The 26114-nt window shown below is 37.9% G+C and overlaps 1 protein-coding gene across 2 annotated transcripts in view; it reads left to right on the top strand.

Moving 5' to 3' along the window:
• Positions 1 to 26114, top strand: part of ACC (acetyl-CoA carboxylase) — a 1497654-nt gene that overhangs the window by 1458727 nt on the left and 12813 nt on the right. For both annotated transcript variants that reach the window (XM_090383551.1, XM_090383552.1), the window contains one exon: positions 7687 to 7820. In XM_090383551.1, the coding sequence (XP_090239677.1) occupies positions 7687 to 7820 (134 nt within the window). The remainder of the gene's footprint in view (positions 1 to 7686; positions 7821 to 26114) is intronic.

Here is a 26114-nt window from a genome sequence, read left to right as displayed (position 1 = left end):
AATGGAAGGGGCTGGCTCATGCTTGAAAACAATGATCTGGCCCTGCTAAATGTAGGACAAAACACTTTTTTCCACATGCCTACCTGTACATTTACTGCAATTTATCTGTCTATATGCTCCACCTCTTTCCTTCTTGTTTGTACATGGGAGGTTGAAGACAACCTTTACGGTAGTGATTGCAACCTTTGTGATGGGAGACCTTGCCACCCATCTAGGATACCACCCATCTAGGTGGAAGATTTGATCATGCTGACTGGAATGCCTTCAAAGATCTGGCATCATTTGATACCACTACAGTCAGCAAGGAGCCAGTTAATGAAACAGTAAAGCACATTACAGACACTGTTGTCCAAGCAGCAGCAATTACAATTCAAAGACCAACTCAGTTTCCGGCATTTCCAAAACCATGGTGGAACACTAAATGCACAGAGCAAGAAAGGCTCAAATCAAAGCGTGAGAGATATTTCACTGTTATTCCACCACAAATAACCTAATAGTTTTCCAACGTGCACATGCCAAAGTGCGTTACATAAGACATCAGAGTCAGAAGGAATCTTGGATCCACTTCATATCTTCCATCAACCAGTCTTCATCACCTAAGCTTGTGTGGGATAAAGTCCGCAAAATGAAGGGCAGTTACACATCACACCCTTCATCGATCCTGGAGAATCACAAATCCAACTGCAATTGCAAACACTCGGGGAGATATTGGCTAATGTGTCCGACAAAACATCTTATTCCCCGAGTTTCTGGCCCTTAAATAAAATGCTGAAAAGCAAAATTTGAAGTTGTCAAAAAATAACTGTGAAGAATGCAATCAACCCTTCGTGGAATGGGAAATGAAAGTGGCACTAGCACTATCCCAGGCAAGCGCCATCGGTCTAGACGACATCCATTATGCAATGATTAAACATCTTTCATCTGAATCCGTGGATTAGTTTCTCTGTTTGTACAAGAGAGTCTATCTTGAAGGTGAATTTCCGAACTCCTGGCATAAGGCAATCATTATTGCCTTTCTGAAACTTTCCAAATAATTGCCGTCCGATTGCTCTGACAAGTTGAATGTGTAAGATCCTGGAAAGGATGGTGAATGCCAGTCTTATGTGCTATTTAGAAGCAAATGACCTCCTTTCCAAAGTACAATGTGGTTTCCAAAGGAACAGGTCAACACTCAACCACCTTATAAGACTGGAAACATTTATCCGAAATGCTTTCCTCAAAAGTGAGCACCTGATGTCAATTTTTTTTGATATGGAAAAAGCATATGACATAGCTTGGAGATTTGGAATTTTAAAGGATATCTATGATCTAAGTCTTATGGCCATTTACCCCTTTTTATTAAAAACTTTTTAATGAACAGTTCATTCCAAGTTCATGTAGGTTCTGTCTCGATCTTTGTCAAGAGGAGGAAGTCCCCCAGGGATCAGTACTGAATGTTATGTTTTTTGCTATCAAAGTTAATTCTATTACTGAACAACTTCCTCCAGCTGTAAACAGTGCCCTCTTTGTTGATGACTTTACCATTTTTCTGTCAGTCATGCAACATGAGGGTTATCGAAAGATAATTGTAACACGCTGTTGATCGTGTCAAATCTTAGGACTTGGCTAACGGTTTCAGGTACTCGCCTCAGAAGATCATCTGCATACACTTTCGTCACAAATGGAAACTTCGTCCTGAACCAGAGCTCAAGCTCAGACAAAACATCATTCCAGTATCACCCGAGACGAAATTCTTGGGATTCGTATTCAATAGGAAGTTGACATTTTTACCACATATCTGTCAACTGCGGAAAAAGTGAATGAGGGATTGAACTCCTACGTACTTTCTCATCTGCTAAATGGAGTGCAGACCACTGCACTTTACTCCACCTTTATCGTGCACTTGTGCAATCTAAATTAGACTATGGGTCTCAAGTGTACACATCGACTAGAAACAGCGTACTGCTGTGGCTAGACCCACTTCACCATCAAGCCATCCATATTGCTACTGGGCCATTTAGAACTTCTCCTGTCCAGAGTTTATACGTCGATGCAGGTGAACCACCACTATCCATGTGACGAAAGCAGTTGTCACTAAAATATACTTTTAAATTGAAATCCCTGCCAGACAACCCTATGTAGACATCCATCTTCGAGCCACATTGGGAAACTCTTTATAACACCCATCAGACTGCGAACCGTTCCTTTGGTATCAGTGTCCAAGAGCTCAACATTATGGTAGAAAATGTTGCCCAGTCACCAATGCAACTACTTCCACCCTGACATGCTCGCCTACCATCATGCGACTTTTCCATCAAAAATTGGTGTAAGGCCACCACCCCACCATCTATCTACCTACAACTCTATGCTACCCACCATCCCCAGTACCTCGACTTCTTGCCTGTCTTTACTAATGGCCCAAAGTCAGAGTCATCTGCCAGATCTGCTGCCCTCTTCCCAGATCACACTATCAGGTAAGATTCCTCATGAATGCAGCATATATACAGCTGAGTTGTATGCCATACAATTAGCCTTGGACAACATTAAAATTCACAAGTATTAAAGGTGTATGGTGTGTATTGACTCTCTAAGTATACTGCAGGCTTTATTGGGGACAAGGTATAACCCTCATCCATTCCTGATCCGGATCCAGCATGTGTTACATTCTCCTTCTGAGCATTCTTTTGACCTTCGTTTCTGTTGGATACCAAGCCATATTGGGATCAGGGGTAATGAACTGGCAGATGCGGCGGCCAGATCACCAGAACCCCACAACACTCTTTGCCTGTTAGTCCCCTATGTAGACTACAGGCAGTTGATACACCTTACATTACACTCCCAATAGAAACAAACTTGGCATGGGCAGAATACAAACAAGCTTTATAAGGCAATGGTCAGGCTTTCAGGCCTGACTATTGCCTTATACAAGAGAGCAATCACCCCCGTATCCCTGCTAGCAAAAATTCCAGTATATCATTGACAAGACACCAAGACACCTTTCCAGATCCTGTTGCAGTAGTATACGATCATTATTGTCATTAACAACCCTGCCAACCTTCGTATCGTGTGCAAACTTAGACATTAACCATGATATACCTTCATCAATATCATTGATAAATATCGAAAACAACAATGGGCTCAACACCTAACCCTGGGGGACTTCATGGGCTAATGTCATTAGTGACATTAGCCCATGAAGAGCAGTGTCCATTGATAACCACTCTCTGTCTTCACCCTGTCCTTTTATTCGTTGTCCTTTTATTCGTTGTAGCAACTTGTCCTTAATGCCATACTGCTCTAATTTGTACAGTAGTCTTCCATGTGCCACAGTGTCAAAAGCTTTCCTAGTATATGATATAAAAATTATTTTTTTGCATCCAGTTACTTTGTGACCACATAGTATCCAATCAAATTTGTCAAACAAGAATTCCTTTTAACAAACCCATGCTGTGTCTGAATTGTAACTGGAGTCTTGTCTGGATGATCCTGCATCGCTTCCTTAACCAGTGACTCCATTATTTTCCCTGGAACAGAAGTTAGACTGACAGGTCTGTAATTACTTGTGTCACCCTTTGATCTGCCTTTGATCCGCCTGAATTGGGGACACATTGCACATTTCCAGTCCATGGAGACTGGAAATGTGCAATGTCTCCTGAGTCCAATGTAGCTTTCATAATTATGGCTAAGGGTTTGCTTACTTCTTTTGCAGCTTCCTTTAATATAACTGGATATAACCCATCCACCGCAGATGCCTTACTTATGTTCAATTTCAACAATTTCTCCTCCACTTTGCTTTCAGTTATTACGAAATAATTTAGCTGCCTGCCAGGGTTTGATAGCTTCTGCCCTCAACTTCCCTACATACCTCCTCCTGTGAATGTAGATGCAAAATACTCATTCAGTTTTTCAGCTACCTTAGCAGGTTCATCAACAATCGAACCGTCGATGTCAAGTGGACCTATCTGATTCATTCCCTTCCTTCCAGAGTTTACATAAATAAAGAAGTCTTTACTGTTTTTCTTTGCAATCTGTGATCACTGCCACCTGGTGGTTCCTTTATCAGCAGGTTCTTAATGCATGAAGAATCACTGCTGATAATCAGATCAAGAGTCTTACTCCCTCTGGTTGTCTCTCAAACATGCTGCAGTAGAAAACAATCATCCAATAAATCCACAAAAGTCTTGCTAGTGTACGAGTGACCAACCCATAGTTTCCAGTCTGTATCTGGGAATAGACAATCTGATTTACTGGTCCATTGTGTTTCCCTGTACAGTTGTTCATTGTACTCATCAGAATCATTAGGCCTATAACACACACTCCTACTCTCAACTTGGTTTTCCCAGTGCTTTTGTCACACCAAACTGACTCAACCTACGCTGTCCACCCGTGTGAACTGAATGCACTTCCTTCGATTTTACGTGTTTCTTAACTAACAGCATCAACTCTCCTCCCCTTTTATCCTGTTTATCCTTTCTGTACACATTGTATTCCCCAAATTCCAATTTTGCATTCCTTATCTCTGTGTAACACCATGTCTGATATCCCAACATCAGCCTTTGATGTCTTGACTAGTACCTCAAATTCATCAAATTTATTTACTATACTCCTAGCATATTTGTACATGCAAGAATACATGCACCTATTCTTACTCTTAGTTACTCTGACACAGCCCATGTATTTACTTGTTTCGTGATGACTCCCAGCAGCCCTTGAAATCTCCAGTACCTCGCTTTCCAGGCAGCTGCTCATTCCAATAGAAGCAGTGCAAGCATCCTTTCACCCCTGCCTGTGGCTAGCAGTTTTTGACCCACCTAACACTGCCTCGATAGCATCAGGAAATATTCTTCACCCTTTCTATTTAAGTGTATCCCATTCCTGTAGAAGTAATATCTCCTGTTAACAAGCACAGACCATGCTGAGAAAAATTCTACTCCATAAGCCTTGCACAATATATCAGTATACCAGTTAGTTTAACTTCTGTTCTTGGTAAAATAATGGAGTCACTGGTTAAAGATGCATTGCAGGATCATCTAGACAAGACTGCAGCAATAATTCAGACACAGCATGGGTTTGTTAAGGGAAAGTCTTGTCTGACAATTTTGATTGGTTATTATGATGTGGTTACAAAGGAACTGGATGCAAAAAATTATTTTGATATCATATACATGGATTTCAGGAAAGCTTTTGACACTGTTGTGCATGGAAGACTATTGTACAAATTGGAGCAGAATGGTATTAAGGGTAAGTTGCTACAATGGATAAAAGGATGGTTAAGTGCGAGAAGAAAGAGGGTGGTAATCAATGGGTGCTGCTCTTCATGGACTAATGTTATTAGTGGAGTCCCACATGGTTCGGTGTTGGGTCCACTGTTTTTTTGTATATTTATCAATAATATTGATGAAGGTACATCAGGCTTAATGTTGAAGTTTTCAGATGATACAAGGTTCGCAGGGTTAATGCCAGTAATGGCAGTGTGCTACTGCAACAGGATCTAGATAATTTGGGCAGATGGGCTAAGAAGTGGCAACTGAAATTTAACCTTGACAAATGCAAAGTACTGCATATGGGTAGAAGTAACCCGAGAGAAACGTACCAACTGTGTGGTACTACACTTAAGGTGGTAGAAAATGAAAAAGACCTGGGAGTAATTGTGCAGTCGGATATGAAGTTTTCTGAGCAATGCAGACAGGCTGCCAGGCAGGTCATGGGGTTTTGTCAATGATATATAGGAATTTTGCTAGCAGGGAGAAGGAGGTGATTGTCCCTCTGTATAAGGCAATGGTCAGGCCATGCCTTGAGTACTGCGTACTGGTCTGGAGGCCTCATTTTAGGAAGGATGTAGATTTACTTGAGCATGTACAGAGAAGGGCAACAAGATTGGTGAGGTGAATGAAGGGATCCTCTTACCAAGAGAGGCTTAAGTTCTGCAAATTGCAGTGGCTGGAGACTAGGCACCTGCGCAGTGATCTGATTAAGGCCTTGAATGGGTTGAGCACGCTGAATTCTGATGGGATCCTTCCACTTGTTCAGATTACGAACCTAAGGGGACATAAATTCAAATTAAGAAAAGATAGATGCAGAATAGATGTGCGGAAATTTGCCTTTAGCCAGCGGGTAGTTAATTGCTGGAACAAACTTCCATCTGTCGTTGTGGAAGTTGATAGGTTGAATAAATTTAAGAGGAACTGGACAGGCATTTGGAGGGAATGGTGTGTTTTTTTTTTTTTTTTTTTTTTGGCTGATGCTGCATAATCTCATACACTTGCTTTCTTGCATCACATGCCACTACTACTACTACAATCTCTCCAGGGCCGAATGTACTACAACAATGCAGTACATTTAGGACATTTTGATGTACATTCACTGGCCAAAAAATTAGAAACCTTAATTCAGTACTTGTAGGGCCACCTTTTGCCCGAACTATAGCCCATACACTTTGTAGTTTGGATTCCACTAAGTCTGTAAGGGAGTTTAGGCTCCGGCTTTGACCATTCTTCAATTAGGATATTTTTCTGCTGTTGTTTTATGGTTGGTAGAGAACTGCATACCTGAACTGCCTTTTCCGATATATCGCAGACATTCTCAATTAGATTCACATCTGAAGAACTGAGTGGCTAAAGTAGACATTGAAAATCTTGGCAATGGTTCTTTAAACATTGAGATACAGTTTTTGCACCGTGCATTGTAATCCAAGTAAAAATGAAGCATCAGGGTGATGTTGGTCCTATACAAGATATTCATTGGACCTTATAATGGTATGAGCTTATAATGACATGACCTTATAATGATATGAGCAGACCCATACCATAACAACAGAATATACCCCATACCATGAATAGCTCCTCCAGCTGCTTGAGGGGTAGATGCAGGACATTCTGGATGCATGGCTTCATGAGGTTCATGCCACTTTTCCCTACCATTGGTGTGCAAAAAAGTATAAATTGAGACTCATGAGACCACATGACCTTTTTTTTCTACTGTTCCACACTCCATTCTTGTTATTGGAAGCACCAATCTTTCTAATCTAATCTTTCGATATGACTACATATTTCACATAGCTATATGACTACCAAATCCAAAATTCTTCATTTTTCATAGATAGGTTGGAAATCCCTAAATTGAATTTTTGGATCATTTAGTGCATACTGGACTATCAATTCTGATGCCATTTAGTTTTCTCCTGCCAGGAAGTTTATGTGCTCCCTTTCCCTTTCATTAGGTGTTCTGGATTATTTCACTTTGTTAAACATACAAACCAGCAGCCTGGAGAATTGAGTGATATGGGCATTTACAGATATTATGTTATTCTGTGGGCTGTGAATAAATTATAAATAAAAATAAATTAAATATTTGGTACAAGCAGTAAATGTTATTAAATGTTCAAGAGAAGTTCATTTGCATTATATGTGAGAGAAGCAAACTGAAAGAGCAAAAAAATCCATTTTTTTCAGCTTAAAGAAGTGTTATGAAGATGATAAGCAGTAGTTTTGATAGTGTATATATGCTTATTTAGGGGACCAAAAATGTCTACCTATTTCTTTAAATAAAAATATACATACTGATAGTTCAGCTAAGCACTGCTTTAATCTCTGAATTTCACGTATGGTTTTTTTTGTTAGTATTTATTGTTTTTGTTAATATTCATATACTTAAAATTGATAACTTCATTTTTTTTATTTTTTTTATTGTATTTCAAATTTTCTACAGCAATACCTGTGGGATGACAATAAAGCAATAGTGGAATGGTTTACAACTCATTTAGATGCCTCAAGAGAACGTTCAGTCATTTTGGAAAATATTCATTGCCTCAAGCGGGACTCTGTTATATCTCAAATTCGCAGGTAATTTGTTCAGTGTGAAGCCTTTTAAAACTGCTATTGAATATGTGCATTAACATCTGGATATTTTATGTACATTTGATCTTATTTATTATTGCAAATGTTATTTAATCCAGGTGGAAATTAGGATCTAAAATATGAATAACATGTTTATAAATATTGTTCCATGATCAGTTGTACACATTTAATCTTCCCCACTTACCTTAAAGAAAATGCATACAGTAAAATGTTGTTTTAACCGTTATAATGAAATGTTCAGTTTAATGAATTTTTTGTAGTGTCGTCTCCCTGACTATACATCTTAGTATAAATGTTTCAGTTTAATGAGTTTAAGTTTATTTCAGTTTATTTCTCTAGCCAAGAAATAATGAAATTTTCAGTAATCATGAATGTTATTAGTAATACATTAATTTTAGTAATATATGGTGAGACTTCACAAGGCACAGTTACACTCCAACCCTTTTGTTTGTGTCTGTGATATTGACAGTACACTGTGCATTGTGCCTTTCTTCATTGTGCATTGTTCCTTTCTTCATTGTGCATTGTTCCTTTGCTGGAAATATAAATTTCTTTTTATTCATTTTTGTGGCCTTTGCGTAATGGATATAAAAAAAGAAACAGAAGCAATTTTCCCTAAAAGAAAAACACTTGATGAAATAGACAAAGGAATGAGAAAAGACAGTTTTGCAGAAAAAGTACGATATCAATTCATTGACACTGTCTACATTTCTCAGGGATAGAGAAAAAAATTATGAAAAATATTAATTCTGGTGCCAGTGGACCACAAAGAAGGAAAATCCGTACTGGTGAGATGGTTTATAGAGGTGCAATCAAAAAATTACTACTTAAGGCCCCATGTTATGTGAAAATGTTTGATTTTTGTCCATTCATTCTGCCTTGTGGAATTTGAAGGCAGTATGGATTGGAGTCACAGGCTGTGAGAATGCTATGGTATGGAACTTCTTGTGTAGAGCAGGGGTTTTTAACCTGTTGCTCCCAAGCACCATTATGCTCTTTAAAAAATAAATTTTACTCACAACCGATCCTAAAATGCGTGAGCACCTTTGCTTAAGCTAAAAAAATTATGTATAAATCTTTGTATTTAAAAAAAGTGCTTTCTGTTTCTCAACTTTCTGCAATATGTAAGAAAACTTTTTACAAAATACTTTGCTGAGAGTACGATCATTGTCGCCATAGTGTCACTGCAGACTGAAGATGTGATGTTATTCTCAGTTTCTGGTTTTAGCTCCTCATGTGATTCTCAATTTCTGGTTTTAACAGATTAGAACAGGTTTCCGCCAGGTTTTGCTCAGTTGCGCTGCTGTAATAGGTACCGTATATGTATAGTGCTGACTTTAAAGGTGATAAAAGTGTTATAGTAAGAAATCTTTTGATTTTGTGTGAAAATGCTTAATTGTATTTTCTTTTAACAGATTTAGCTAAAATTCCTAAAACCTTTTAAAATGGATACGTTTTTAAAAAGAAACCAAAACGAACATGATGAGTCAAAAAATGATGCATTAATACTACTTTGCAGTAGTCTGATTTAGACCTACACATTTCAAAAGCAAAGAAACAAAAAATTAAAAAGTATGCATTTTAGTCCTCTTAGGAATACAATTATTTGGTAATAGATAATAGTAGTGGCCTCCGTAACTGAGTGGTCAGGAGCGGGAGGGCAGTAGCACACGCTCTTTGAGTAGACCGGGGTTCAAGCCCCTGACTGCTAAATACGGCCGATCTACCAACCCACACTGGACCAGCGTGGCAGATTATGGTCCATTTCCCTCAGCATGAATTGTTGAGGAGGCTTCCATCCTGCAGTGGGTTGATAATGGCTGCAGTTTTAATAGTAGTGGAATTGGTGTAATTTGCTTACTATGTCAGGCGTGTTTGGCTGGCTATAGGAATTCGAATTGTGAACACACCATAGGAATTTTCATGAAGCTTTTCCCAAATTAGATATTAGAAAAGATAAACTTCAAGAAGAAAAAAAAGAAACTTGAAAGATAGAAAAATATTTAAAATTTAGGTCAAGCTAATGGTAGTAAAGTGTTAGCGAATGAAGTTTCGATTATTTTTATCAAATATAATTGCAAAGAATTCATTGCTTTACATTAGTGGTGAAATAATATAAAAAATTGTGTAGAGTCATCGTTAGAAGTGCTTGCTAGCGTCGTACCAGAAAAACAGAAAGCTACCTTGATTAGCTCAACCAAAAATATTCCTTTGAGTAATGATACAGTTTCAAATCGAGTTCATAAAATGGCAGATGTAATATTCAATGAATTATTAGGTAGAATCAAAAGTTGTGTATTTTTTTCACTGGCACTTGATCAGTCGACTGATGTTTTGGGCATATCACAACTCATGTGCTTTGTTCGTTTCATTCAACATGATGGCAGTTGCTTTGCCGCTTACTGGTGATACAACTGGAAAAGATGTATATGATGGCTGCTAGTTAGTACACTGGACCGAACCTATGGTAACCCTTTAGGAGGTTTCCGGATCAGCCAGTGTATAATCTTGCTACCTATACTCTGCCAGATAGTGACTGGAGGGAGTCTGAGTAGTGTGTATGTGGGGGACATTGTCAAGGCCACGTTATGTCAAGGATTTGGGTATGTTCTTACCATGTGTATGCCATATCCAATAATTTCATTACTACATACAGCATGTCCCCCCCCCCCACTTTTTCTTACTATTGAATATACCATGAATTGTCAAACTAATAGAGTAAACTTATCTGCAAAAAGATCTAAACCTCCCAAAAACTTCCTAGTTCATTTCACAAATATACGTGGTCTCAATTCTAATCTCAATGTTCATTTCCACTTGCAGTCTGCTGAATTCCATGTACTTTTTCTGACAGAATGTCAGTTATCGGTTGATTCAACTACTGCTCATCTCAGTTCCTGAAATTATTCGCTGCATGATTCCTTTCACCTCAAAGGTGGTATTTGCGCATATGTCTGTTCCGATATTCCCTGTCAGAGACTTGTTAATTTGGAATCTCCTCCTTTCGATCTTCTCTGGCTTAAAATCTCTCTACATCATTCTATCAAATTCATCTGTTTTCTCTACCGTTTTCCAACTCCACTAATCACTTGGAGCTCTTTGACTTCCTCTCTTTGCAACTTGACTTTCTCCAGTCCAACTTTCCTAACGGTGTAGTAATTTTCCTTGGTGATTTTAACAACTCCAGTTGGCTTCTGTTTTCTATTCACACCGATCCAGCCGGTCGAGATGCTGAGATTTTGCAATTACTAATGACCTTGCGCAAATTGTTCATTTACCTACAAGAATACTGGACAATCCTAACCATACAGCCAACACGCTTGATCTTTTTCTCACAAACAACCCTTCTAAGTACACAGTCGAAGTGAGTGGTCCTTTAGGCACCTCAGATTACAACTTGGTGACTGTCCCTTCTCCAATGGAGCATTTATCTCATGGCTATTCCCAACCTCGTATTATTTGGCATTATAAGAATGCAAAATGGGATGACCTGTGAGATTTCTTTTCTTCTTTTACTTCGTCGGATTACTGTTTCAAAACTTCTGATGTTAACGTTTGCTCAGATCGTGTCAGTGAAATTATTCTTGTAGGAATGGAATCCTTTATCCCATACTCCACTTTAAAATCTTGTCCTTTATCTAAACCTTGGTTTTCCAATAAATGTGCTAAGGCTGTTCAAGAGAAGAATGTTGCATGCATGCATGTCATAATTGGCTTGTTTCCAATTCTTAAATTTCATTTTCTGCCTACACTAAAGCTCGCAACAATTGTAAAGCAGTTATTAATCAGTCCAAACTAGATTTTGAATAGGCTAATGGTAGAAAACTTGCTTCTTGCCCTAATGGTAGCCGAGCATTCTGGTCTCTTGCCAAAGCTATTGGCCCCAACTTTTGCCCATCTTTGCTCCCACCTTTGTCAAAACCAGATGGTTCTGTTGTCACTTCAGCCAACGATAAATCTGACCTGCTAACATCCCATTTTTCTTCCAACTCATGTATTAATGATCTTGGTAAAACACCCCCCCACGATTCCCAACACGCTCCATTCAATGCCTCCTGTGGTCTTCCGTCAAAAGGATGTCAGAAATATTTTGACGAATCTTGATGCTAAGAAAGCTGCAGGTCCTGATGTTATTTCTCCACTTGTTCCAAAACCTGTGCTCCTGAACTTACTCCTATTCTTTGCTGCCTTTTTTCACTTTCTTATTCCAAAGGTGTTTTTCCTTCTGCTTGGAAATTTGCTCATATCCAGCCAGTTCCTAAAAACGGTGAGAAATCCCTCCCATCCCATTATCTTCCCATTGCAATTACTTCTACTCTTTCTAAAGTAATGGAGAAATCAATTAACTGCCAACTCTTAAACTACTTAGAAACCTTCCGTCTGATGAATGATTGCCAGTATATATTCCGTCAATGTCGGAATCCACAATGTCAGAATATCACCAGTGGAATCCACTGGTGATATTCTGGCTTATGTTATCCATTTATGGATAAATTCAATCGAAAAGTTCAGTGAAACACAAGCAGTTGCTCTCGACATCTCAAAGGCTTTTGATCGTGTTTGGCATAAAGGTCTTCTAAACAAGCTTCCATCTTATGGTTTGCCAATTGTTTTTTGTAATTGGTTATCCAGCTTTCTCTCTGACCACTCACTGAGTGTGATAGTAGATGGCTCTCTTTCTTCTAACTCTTCACTAATGCTGTGTCCCCCAAGGTTCAGTTCTTTCCCCCACTCTTTTCCTCTTGTGTATTAATGACCTTCTTCCATTGATTGGAAATGCTATGCATAGTTTTGCGATGATAGCACATTGCATTCCACTTTCCATTTTGAAAAACCTTGCCCTGCTCAATAAGCTTCAACTTTTCGAATATCCACTACCAATTCCTTAAATGCCGATCTCCAAATAATTCTCCAGTGGAGCAAAGACAACTTAGTTGATTTCAATCCTTCTAAAACTCAGTCTTGTCTTATATATCGCAAAAAGGATTCTTCCGCTCCTATGCTTAACTTTGGTGACACTCCAATTTCTAGGCATAAATGATATATCTCTTTTGGGGATTACCCTGACTTCTAATCTCTCTTAGCACAAGCACATTACTAATATTGCTTCCTCTTCATCTAAAAAACTTGGTTTTCTCTTTCGCTCTCGGCGTTACTTTTCTACCAAACAGCTGTTCACTCTGTACCTGTACAAATCGCAAATCCGGCTTACCATTGAATACTGTTCCTACAAACGGGGCGGTGCCCCCAAAACCTCTCTCAGGCTTCTAGATTTCATTCAGAAGAGGGCATTTAGGTTAATTAATGACTCCTCTCTAACAGAGTCTCTCCACTCACTGTCTCATAGACTTATTGTTTCTGCTGCATGTCTTTTCTACAGATACTTCCATGGGCACTGTTCTTCTGAATTGCCTTCTATAATTCCTGCTTTCTCTTTCAAAACAGTCCGACCATGTGCCACCACTAGCCAACATCCATTTACCGTCCAACTTCAAACTCGCAGAACCAACTTTTCATCTTCCCTCATTTATTCATTCAACTGCCGTTTTCTGGAACAACCTTCAGTCATATGTATTTCCTGCAAATTACAGTCTACAGAAGTTCAAGTCTAATGTCAACAAATATCTTCTTTCGTCTTCTGAACCTCCAACCCAAGCACGGTACTAAGTACTATAGGTTCTAATACCTCTTGTGTTTGGGGTTACCATAAAAAAAAATATATATATATATATATATATGATGCACTTATGAAATTCCTTACAGAGCACAAAATTGATCTGAGTAAACTCTTATCAGTTGGTACCAATGGATGGTGCACCGTCCATTAAAAAGCTTTTCTAACAAAAAGCAATAGAGAAATCCTTTTTAATGAAATTTTTACTGAAGATTTCAAGATTACTCTTTCATTCATGGTTGACATTTTCAGCCATTTAAATGAGTTAAATTTGAGGCTGTAGGTAAAAGATAAAATTTGTGGTAATTTTATACGAGAAGATTATTTCATTTGAGAAAAAACTTCAAGTGTTTCAGAATCAAGTTTTAAAAGGAAATTTTCTTAATTTTTCTACTCTTAAAAAATGTCTGGAGGAGACTGCTGGGTTCTGCCCATTGTTTGTAATGGATGTAGTCAAAGACCTTAGTGACCAATTCCAAGAAAGATTTGACTACTTGAAAAGGCGCCTCCGTAGCCAGGTGGGAAGGAGCACCAGTGTGTAGCACACGCTTCTTGATTAGACCGGGGTTCGAGCCCGTCACCACCAAATACGGAGGATGCGGAAAGGTCAGGGAATGACCACCGCACATCCCCGGAGCAATATGGCCTTAGTTGCTAATGCTCCTAAAAACCAAATAACAACAACAACTACTTGAAAGAACGCTTCCCAAAATTTGAATTAACGATAAATTACAGAAATTTTGAAATCAGTATCTTGGAACAAATTTTCAATCAAAATGAATGCTGAGTTAGAACTTGTTGATATATAGTCGTTTTTATCTCTGAAATGTCTTTTTGCAACACAAAGCTATTTTAAAATTCTGAGGTTCTTCCAAGGGCAAAAAATTTCCTTTATTACAAACAGAAGTATTCAAAGTACTTTCTATGTTTGTATCAACATACACATGTGAAAGTTCTTTTTCATTAATGAATGATATCAAAAACAAAAAAAAAGGAAAAGATTGTTGACATCACATTTGGAAGAAAATTTGCGATTCATAATGGAGAAATTCATTTCAAAGTTTTGGCCTCATATCTCTTCAAAGTCAAGGTTCACACTGACAAGCTAATAAATATTAGCACCCAAAATTTTAATTGAGAAATATAATTCTTGTATAATATGCCTAAAAAAATTCATTTTTAATCTTTAAGCAAAAAAATTTATATTTTAATATATAGTGTTCGCACGTATTATAAAATGCTGCAAAATCTTTCTTGCTTAAAGTAAAAGGTGTTGCTTCATCAAAAGCTGTGATATTATGGAGAGAAAAAAAAAAAGTTCATAATCAAAGCATATTCTCCACATGATATTCACAGTGCTGATGAAACTGCCTTATTTTATAAGTTAATACCAACCAAAACATTGAACTTTAAAGATGAAAAATATAAAGCAGCAAAAATTCAAGGTAAAGAATTACAATTCTGCTGTGTATGAATTCCACAGGTAGTGAAAAGTACTTCCATGAGTTATTCAAACACAAAAACACAGAGGTGTTTCAAAAATCTTCACATTTCCCTTGTACGTACTGAAACAATTCAAAAGCATGGTTGACTGGTAATATTTTTTATGATTGGATTTTGTCACTAGAACAGTGCCTGAAAGCTGATAAATGGAAAATATTACTACTGATCAACAGTTGTACCAATATAATCTTATTCCATGTCATTTGGAAAATATCAAAATTGAATTTCTGCTGCAAATTGAATTTCAGTGTATCATCCACTGGATCAAGGAATTATCAAAATTAAACAGATGGTAGGTAACATTTCCGTGAGTTGTGATACTAACATAAGTATTTTAGAGGCCATGTAAATGTTTAGTACAGCTTGGAATTCTGTAGGCACTTTACAATTATAAACTGTGTCTAATGTACAAGTTAGTCCATTTGCATCATTTCTAAACATAGCCAACTACATAAGTAGTTATGAATTGGCATCATTAAGTATATCTCATATTGTGAATACCTTCATGAGTTGCCATGATATTGCAGTACCTCAAATAAGTAATGCTTCACCATAGGAGAAGACTATTGTTATTTATTCTCAGCGGATGCCATCCTAAACTATACCGTAATCTAAATTACTCCACACCATCAGGCATCTCTTATATTGTGGATTTATACTTCGCAACTGGGTTATCATCATTGCAACACCAGGGTACCTGCCCACCTGACGAGAAGCCAATAAGCTCTGAAATGGTGCCATGTGGGTATAAGTAACATGAGAATAAGTAACAATAGTCTTCTCCTATGGTGAAGTGTTAATTATTCGAGGTAGTACAGTATCGTGGCAACTCGTTGTTGTTGTTATTTGGTTTTTAGGAGCATTAGCAACTAAGGCCATATTTCTCCGGGAATATGCGGTGGTCATTCCCTAACCTTTCACATCCTCCGTATTTGGTGGTGACGGGCTCGAACCCCGGTCTAATCAAGAAGCATGTGCTACGCACTGCTGCTCCTTCCCACCTGGCTACGGAGGCGCCTGGCAACTCGTTGTGAAGGTATTCACAATATGAGATATACATAATGATGCCAATTTATAACTACTTATGTAGTTGGCTATGTACAGAAATGCACTAACTTGTACCTTAGTTAAACTATTTACGTAACCCGAGGCTTCAGCCCTAAACTGTACTGTAATCTAAATTACTCCACACCATCAGGCATCTCTCATATTGTGGATTTATACTTTGCAACTGGGTTATCATCATTGCAACCCCAGGGTACATGCCCACCCACTGATGAGAAGCCAATCAGCTCCAAAACGGTGCCGTATGGGTGATGGTAGTTTAATCATGATGCCATTTGTGATGCCAATTTATAACTACTTATGTAGTTGACTATGTACAGAAATTATGGAAATGCACTAACTTGTACATTAAACTATTTATGTAACCTGAGACTTCAGCCCTAAACTATACCATAATCTAAATTGTTTTTTCAAAGTCATAATAGCACAATAGGACTAGCATGCAATAAAGTTTGATATTGACCATGTCATGGTCTATGACATGGTCAGTAACATATGCTATGACATAAAATGGCTAACATTTAATATCTGTGTCAAAAATTGAGTGTTGAAGTTCAGCTGGAAGAGTTTATCAATACTGATATAGTAGTGCAATACAATTACTTTTGAAGAGGACTCAGAAAAAGAAATTGTCTCAGAAATCATAAATGAAGGAAACAATGTGTCTGCAGAGGAAGTAAAAGAGGATAGTGAAGGGGATGATAATGACAATGAAGAAAATGTCATTACAATTTTAGAAGCAAATGACATGGTGCAGCATTTTTGGCAATTTTTAATGGCTGAACAAGACATTCCAAACATGAAAAAAAAATTTACTGGTTTATTTACAAAATAATTATAAATGTGTCTTTTAATTTTTTATACCATACTTCTTGAGTATTCCGGTATGTTCAGTTTAATGGAAATTTTATTATAACAAAAATATTTTTTTATTTGCCGTACATGTTCGTTATAATAACATTTCAATATATATGTTGAAATGCAAGTCAGCAAGAGAATGGACTAGCAATACAGTCTAAGTAACTTGAATGCATTGCATTCAGTTGACTTGGGTGACAAGTGCAATGTTGAATCAGTTTGGTGTAATATAAGCACTGGGAAAACAAAAGTGAGTAGGAGTGTGTTATAGACTTAATGACTGTGATGAGTATACCAAAAAGCTGTACATGGAAACTGATTGGACCAGCAAATCAGAATGGGAATTTTAATAGGGGATTTTAACTTTCCAGATGTTGACTGGAATTTGTGCATTGACCCACACAATAGCAAGACTTTTGCGGATTTCTTGAATGACTGCTTTCTACAGCAGCATGTTAGAGAGGTAATAACAAGAGGTTTAATGGCAATGTAATGTACCTCCTGGGTGGCAGCGATCACAGTGTACTAATGTGGGATTTAATTAAAGACATAAATACTGTCAAAGGTAAAGGGAAAGGCTTTTGTTTTCAGTAAGGATGACTACAGAGTTCTCAGACAGTTTTTAAATTGTGTGCAGTGAGACCAACTGATGATGTTACCAACACCAAAATAAGAAGTATTCAGGGAAGTAATCAAAGAAGCTACTAGTCTTTTGATACCAATAAAGAAATACTGTTTAAGGCTTAGAACTAAATGGTTGTCAGATGAACTATTGAGACACATGGCAGAGAATAAAGGTGCTTGGGATGCATATAAATTATCAGTTGATACAGAAGTCTGTGGTAGATATAAATTAGTCTATGAATCAAGTCACAAAGGAGGTTACGCAAGCTAAGGCAGATTATGAGAAGTCTTTAGCAAAGAGCATAAAGAAAAACAGCAAAGATTTCTGTGCTTATATTAACAATAGAAGGAAGGAAGAGGTTGAAACACATTGAGCCACTTGATGTTTATGGGTTAACTGCTCAGGTTGCAGACAAATTGGATAGGTATTTATAGGTATCTACATTCACACATGAAGAATTCTTTAGGGTAAGAGATGCCGGAAATTTATGAAACTCTAATGAGTAGTTAAATGACTTTGTGAACTAAAGGGAAAGGGAAGGAGAAGTTGGACATAAAAAAAGGCACCTGGGATGGATGAAATCTATCCAATTATATTAAGGGAGGTAGCAAAGGAGGTAAGCAAACTGTTAGCCATACTTATGAGAGCATCCTTGAATTCAGGGGAGGTCCGTATGGACTGGAGTAGTGTGAATATATCCCCAATTCTTAAAGGGGGGATCAAAAGGCAACATGAGTAATTACAGATCTGTTAGCTTAATGTTTGTTCCAATTTGAAATAATGGAATCAGGTTAAAGAAGTAATGCAGGACTATTTAGACATGCAATTATACTGCAATCACAGAATGGATTTGTAAAGGGGCAGTCTTGTCTAACCAATCTGATAGATTACTATGATGCAGTGACCAAGGAACTGAAAAATTATTTTGATATCATATAGATAAATTTGAGGAAGACTTTTAATACTGTTGCACATAAAAGATTTCTGTGCAAATTGGAGAAATGTGGCATTAAGGGAAAGTTGCTGCGTGGATAAAGGGATGATTAAGTAGAAGAATACAGAGAGTAGTTGTCAGTGGCAGTGTTCTTCATGTACTAATCTTATCAGTGGAGTTCCCCAGGGTTCAATGCTGGGTCCATTGTTGTTTTCAGTATTTATCAATGATAATGATGACGGTATATCAGGCTTAATATCTAAGTTTGCAGATATATACAAAGGTTGGCAGGTTGATTTTTTTTTTTTTTTAATACTCCAAAACAGCTTAAGCCTTACAGAGGAAGAACACTACATATTACAATCCATATACATTAAATATCAATAAAAAAAAGTATAAAATAGCATATATTAAAAATTGAATAAATTTGTATTTAAATTGGAGCACAAAGATTATAGAAAATAAATGATTTTCTAATATTACATTTGTTACCAATAGTCATCAGGGTGTGCTACTGCAACAAGATCTAGGAAAATTGGATCGATGAGCTGAGAAATGGCAGTTAAGGTTAACATTGACAGATGCAAGGTACTACACTCAGGGAAGTGGAGAATGAAAAAGACCTTGTGTGTTGATTGTGCAATCAGATGCGAAATTCTCTGAGCATTGCATACATGTTGCCATTGCTACTTATAGGGTTTTGTCCATGATATTCAGAAACTTTGTTAGCAGAGATAAGGAGGTTATTATCCTTTTGTATAAGACCATGGTTAGGCCACTTCCTGAATACCGTGTACATGTCTGGAGGCCTCACTTCAGGAAGGATGTGAATGTAGATTGGCTGGAATGGGTGCAGAGATGTGCAGCCAGATTGGTGAAGGGAACAAAAGGGGGAGGGGGGGTGCTTACCTAGAAAGACTTCAGCTCTTCTGCAAATTGCAGTGTCTCAAGACCAGGCGCCTGCATGGATATCTGATTGAGTAAGCTGAATGTTAATGGTATTCTTCAAGTTAAGGAGGATGGTTGCAGCATAGATGTGTGGAAGTTTGCCTTCAGCGGGTGTTTGATTGTTGGAACAGTCTTCCATTTGTTGTGGAAATGGATGGGTTGAATAAATTCAAGGGAGAATTAGACAAATACTTGGAGGGTACGGATTAGTGTACTGCTTTTGTTTTTTTGGCTGATGCTATATAAACTTGCTTTCTTGTATTATTTGCCATTACTACTACTACTATTATTACGTAATCGCAAGCCATAACGTTGTTGATTTTACTTTTTTTTTTTTTTTTTAACAATGGACAAGTTCCTCATAAGGAGTATTCCTTCCACGAGTGCAAGTCCTGAAAGTGACGAGCCTGAAAAAAAGAAACAAAAATTAGTGTGCAGGCAGTATAGTGATAATTATTTTTATTTATTTTTATTTTTTCTGGTGTGGTGTTAAAGCATGCCCAATCCCAGAGTGTATCGTGTGCAGAGAAAAACTGAGCAATGCTGCTGTGGTTCCCAGTAAACTGAAAAGACATTTCTCAACAAAACGTTCTTCTCTGGCATGCAAAGATATCAATTATTTTTGACAGTTGGTGCAACAAAACAAAAAACAGGCAAAGTTCATGACTTCATTGGTACGTGTTTTGGAAAAAGTACAGGAAGCTATCTATAAAGTAGCTGAACTTATCACAAAGGCCAAAAAGCAACACACAATAGCCAAAACTTTGTTAATGCCAGCTTATTGTAAAGAGATGGTGAAAATAGTCATGGACCCAGAAGCTCACCTTCCTTGAACATATAAAATTGCTCCAGATTTCCTGTCTTAAAAAGCTTAAAGTCTTAAGAGTTGCCTGAAGCAGATAACCTGAAGCAGAAGTTCAAGGATTATTTTGGAGAGAGCATTGAAGATTTTAACTGGGTTCGTGATCCCTTTGTTGCAGATGCAACATGGTACAACATGGGGACTGACCGTTACACACTAATATATCTGTACCATGCATTAATATGGTCACGCCTGGACTACGGTTCTGTAGTCTATAGCTCTGCTAGACCAAGTGCCTTATGTTGGTTTGATCCTGTATGCCACAGTGCTGTTCTTGCACTGGGGACATACTGCACATCACCGGTTCAGAGCCTATATGCCGAAGCGCATGAAACACCCTTGCAGATACACAGACAAATGCTTTTATTAAATTATGCAGCAAAACTCAAAGGGCATCCAAATCACCCCACCTGGAATGGACTTTTCTCTCCTAAATGGGAAAACCTTTATAGAGCTTACCCATCTATAAACCCATCTTACCCATCAACCGGTATATGTCTTTGCGCACTATAGACTGACTGGCAAATTGGCCTTAGTAAGATACAGCCTACTGCCTCTCATACAATCCCACTTGGATGTATCATATACCGCTGTGTGACCTTTCATTCACAGCCTGGAGAAAACACACTATGTCCCAACATAGTATACTACAAATACATGCCACATTGAGAACCCAGCACGGCCAGTATACACCAATCTATACAGATGGGTCTAAAACTGACAATCACGTTGGTGTAGCAGCAGCATTATTTCCCAACGTTGCCATATCCAAGCAGCTCCCCACCGAATGTAGCAGCTATACTGCAGAACTCTGTGCTATTCGTATAGCCTTAAATTGCATACTATCAACAGCCATAGTGCACAGTGTTATATACTCTGGCTCCATTAGTGCCATCCAAGCTATACAGTGGAATAAAAATCATGAAAACCCCTTACTCATACAGATCTGGAATACTCTGACTAATTTAAACCAGAAGAATCAACAAGTTCTCTTTTGTTGGATCCCTGGTCACTCTGGAATATCTGGAAATGAACATGCCGACCTATCTGCCAAAACTGCTATTGATCCTATAGACCAATCATTTACTACACCTGCATCTGACTACAAGTACATTATAAGGAAACGATGTCTTGAACAATGGCAACACATCTGGCAGAATCAAGGCAACAATAAGCTACTCGGTATAAAAAAAGATCTAAAACCTTGGAGCTCTAGCATATGGGAGCACCGACGTGAAGAAGTCGTGTTAGCCAGATTACGAATAGGCCACACGCATCTGGCCCATCTTTATCTTTTTGCGGCCACTGATCCCCCGCAGTGCACAAAGTGCAACGCTCAGCTCACTGTCCAACATCTACTTTTTGATTGCCCCAAATATAGTACTGAGCGACAAGCTATGTTTACCTCATTTTCCATGACAGACTGCCTCTTTCAGCAATTCTGACCTACTAGCATACATGCCACACGTGACCAAAATTTTGATTTCCTCAAACAAATAGAACTGTACAACACAGTATAAACTTAAATAACATCTATACAGATATAACTATGTATTTAACATCACCATAGTTAGGCACATTATGGCTTTGCTTCTCTTGCGCCATAAAGCCTACAACAACAGCACAGAAGCTGCTAATGAAATTTCAAAAATTCCACTCTCAGCTGATGCCATCAGTTGCTGAGTCAGTGATTTGTCCAGTGACATTGAAGACATTATGAAGGAGAAAATCAACAGCAGTCAGAAATTCTCACTTCAGATCAAGGAGTTCACAGATGTTAGGGGTCACGCTCAACTTCTTGCCAACATGCGGTTCATCGATGGAGATGTAATTGAAACAAATTTCTTTTTTGCAAAGTACTACCTGAGCTAGCCACCGGTGAAGAAATATTTTGTGTTACCAATGAATATATGCTCAAAATGAATTAAATTGGAAGTTATTGGATTGTGTTAGTGTTTGCACAGATGGAGCCACTTCTATGACAGGTCGAGTTAAAGGCTTTGTGGTTAAAGTGCACAAAGTTAATCCTGACATGCAATGGGACCATTGACTTATTCACCGTGAAGCTATTGTTGCCAAGTCTTTGTCATCAGATCTGAAAGTTGTGCTGGAAAAAGTAGTAAAAGTTATTAACTTCATCAAATCGCAGCCCCTCAATTCACTGCTTTTTTCTTTTTGTGTCAGGAAAATTAAATATGAACACACCACACTCCTACACTCCTGCCATATACAGAAGTACAGTGGTTTTCACCTGGTAAAGTGTTAATGCGCCTTTTTGAACTTAAGGAGGAGGTACAGACTTTTTTAACAGTTGAGGGGCATGAGTAAGTATGAAGATTTATTTGCAGATGATGAATGGGTGACCAAATTGGCATATCTTTTCGATATTTTCATTCACTTGAATGAGCTGAACCAAAAAATGCGAGGCAAGAACAAAAATCTTTATTCGAGTGTGGATAAGATTCAAGGCTTTCAGAATAAGCTGGATTTGTGGATACAAAGCATTGCAAATGGGTCGTTTGAGATGTTCCCAACTATATGGCTGCTTGCTGCTGGTAATAAAGTGGTGATGGACTTCATTAAAGAACATTTAGATAACCTGAATCAGAAGTTCAAGGATTATTTTGGAGAGAGCATTGAAGATTTTAACTGGGTTCATGATCCCTTTGTTGCAGATGCAACAAGAGGAACTAACAGATCTAATGGTGGACAGAACATTGCGATTAAAACATCTTGAAGTGCAGTTAGACACATTTTGGTTATCAATAAGGAAAGAATACCCGTCTAGCTCCGAGATGGCAATTAATATGTTATTATCATTTTCAACTACATATTTGTGTGAATTGGGTTTTTCGACCTTGACCGAAATTAAAACATCAAAGAGGGAGAGACTCAGACCCATTGAGGAAGAAGTGAGGCTTGCATTGTCAGTGATTCCACATGCATCAGCCATCTGTTTTCAGCAAAGCAGGCACAAATATCACATTGAATGTATGCATAGTTATTTGGTTTAGCATTAGCATTAGTAGAGGCATTTGATGCAAGAAAGCAAGCTTATGCAGCATCAGCCAAAAAAAAAAAAAAAAAAAAAAACCCACTTCCACTTCACCCCTCTGTTCGTTCAAAATACCTGTCCAGCTGAGCCTTAAACTTATTTAGGCTATCAACCTCCACCACAAGGGATGGAAGTCTGTTCCACCAACCAACCACCCGCTGGCTAAAGGCAAATTTCCGCACGTCTATCCTACATCTGTCTTTCCTCAATTTGAATTTATGCCCTCTCAGGTGATTTTTCTGAGCTAGAGGAAGAATCCCATCAGCATTGAGCATACTAATAAAATTTTCTTTTTTGGCTTTGCTTTTGTACAGTGATTTAGGGTTCATAAAATGTTAATATATGCATGAGCCAATTTCTGTTGAAACAATAATAATTGATTCTATTGTGACTTATAGCATATTTATATTAACATTGCCATAAACTATGCTTTTTGGGGATTAACATTTTGATGTGCCGTGTTGCAGAACTTTCGCCATAACTGAGGTGTACCACGAAGAGAAAAAGGTTGCAGAACACTGGCATTGGGTGTACCAACAACTAGAAAACATCCAACTAATGGCAGTCGTATGGTTGGATGTTTTCTGATTGTTGATGAAAGACTGATAGAGGGTGAAAAGAATTGTGCATCTAACAAATGAGCCACAGTTGGTAAAAATACAGCACTGTACAATGGGTTATATATCAGAACAAACTGTACTAGACTGTGTTACAGATGAGATATAATAACAAATAATGACCTTGCCAGGTTCCAATCTTGTCAACTAAAAATAACAGTAAGCTCAGGAACACTGATGCTGGATATTTCAGAAGTGGAAAAAGTTCAAAATCTGGTCTGAGGAATCCTGGTTTTGGTTGTACCATGATGATGGTAGAAGCAGAGTATGGAAACAGCATTGGATACATTGTGTCAGCTGTCAGTGGTGCTGCGTGGTGGCAGTGATAGTGTAATGGAATGTGAATTGTTTCTAGCACATAGTAGCCACTGTTGTTATGTTGTTAGCCACACTTACAATGATTGATCAGTGTCTAAAGGCCATAGCCTCCTTTAAGATTGTTGCAGACTAGGTGCATCCCTCCATTTTCACAGTGTATCCATCTGATCGTAGTTTCTTCCAGCAGAATAATGCACCAGGGGACAAATCACTGAGTGAATGGGGGGGGGAACAAGGGCGAGTTTTCTGTATTCTTTTGGCCTACTTACTCATTAGATCTCAACCTGACTCAGCATCTGTGGAATGTGGTGTAATAAGCTATTGGCAGCACGAATCTGTCCCCATTCAGTTTAAGGCAACTGCAGGATGTGATTCAGTCTGCATTGGCCAAAGTCCCTGTGGAGTTTTTCAGTACCTCATGTTGTCCATGCTCTGATGACTTTAGGTAGTCTAAGGTCTTAGAAAGTCTAGTCACTGCATAATTTTCATGGAATTTTAACTTCCTTATTGCATCATTCCTAAGTGGCACTTTGCAGGACATGAAAATAATGACAAATACAGTTGTATTTTATTAATATTATTTTTTTTTAACTTGATATATACTGGAGCAAATGTAAAAATCTGTAAAATCAGTGGTGTCATGCAATAATTCAATAGAACTGGCTGTTAAAGATTTAGAAAAACATTGATATTGATATATTTTGCTATCATATATCAAATGTTAAAACTTTGCTGCTTTCACAATAATTAATTATGCTATAGTTTACTGACCAGCTTGATCCCATTCAGTTTTTCTATACTGTACCAATGAAAAATATCCAAACCTTTCAGCTAATATAATATGTAATTCTGAGATAGAGAGAGTGTATATTAAATAATATAGTTAAAATTAGTGAAACAACAATTCAAGGCCAAATTAACCCTGTCTGGGAGTATCTATATAAGCCTCATGGTACTCAAAGAATAAATACATTACTGCCTGAGGAATGACATTTCTGAAAGAAGTTATAACAATGAAATATTACCTAGCTGGTTCATGTCCTGTGTTGTTCACCAGTCTACTTAATATAGGATTATTCACTCAAATAAAGATAATGACAATTAAATGATGTGCTCTGTTGGAATTATCTCTCATCACACAGGATCATCATCATTAACCATTTTCAATCCACTGCAGGATGAAGTTCTCTCCAGCAGCTTCCCACTCCTTTCTGTTTTGTGCAATGGCCATCCATTTACTACCCACAAATTTGTAAATTTCATCTGTCCATCTCCATTGTCTTCCAGGTTTTCTTTTAGTCCTCTTTGTTACCATTCTGTTATTTTCTTGGTCCATCTGTCATCATGTCTTCAAGCTATGTACCTTGCCCAAGTCCATTTCAGTTCTTTAGTTTTGATAAGAATGTCCTTTATTTGTGTTTGCTACCTAATCCATGTGTTTCTCTTCTTATATAACAGTCACAGTCTGATTCCTAATATAATTTGTTCCATTTTTCGCCGTATAGTTTTCAGCTTCTCTTCCATTCTTTTGGTGAGTGCCCAAGTTTCACTTCCATAAGCCGTGTGGGTAAAGTACCTGCCCGGCAACCCAAAGGTCGCGGGTTCGATTCCCGCCTCGGGCTTGGATCAAAGTACTGCAAAAACCTTGGGAGGTGAAATATGGCCACAGAAGCCGATGCGCCAACAACTACCAAAATCAAAAAAAAAAAAAAAAAAAATCACCATAAGTCGTGGTGGGGCATATACATTGGTTCATTATTTTATGTTTCAGACAAAAATTTGGGATATTGCTCCTTTCGGGATATTTGATTTTTTCCTGA

The sequence above is a fragment of the Mastigoproctus giganteus genome, chromosome 10 (assembly GCF_048544385.1).
Source record: "Mastigoproctus giganteus isolate SK-2022 chromosome 10, ASM4854438v1, whole genome shotgun sequence".
NCBI lineage: Eukaryota > Metazoa > Arthropoda > Arachnida > Uropygi > Thelyphonidae > Mastigoproctus > Mastigoproctus giganteus.
The sequence above is the reverse complement of the archived record's forward strand: the minus strand, read 5'-3'. Positions and strand labels throughout refer to the sequence as shown.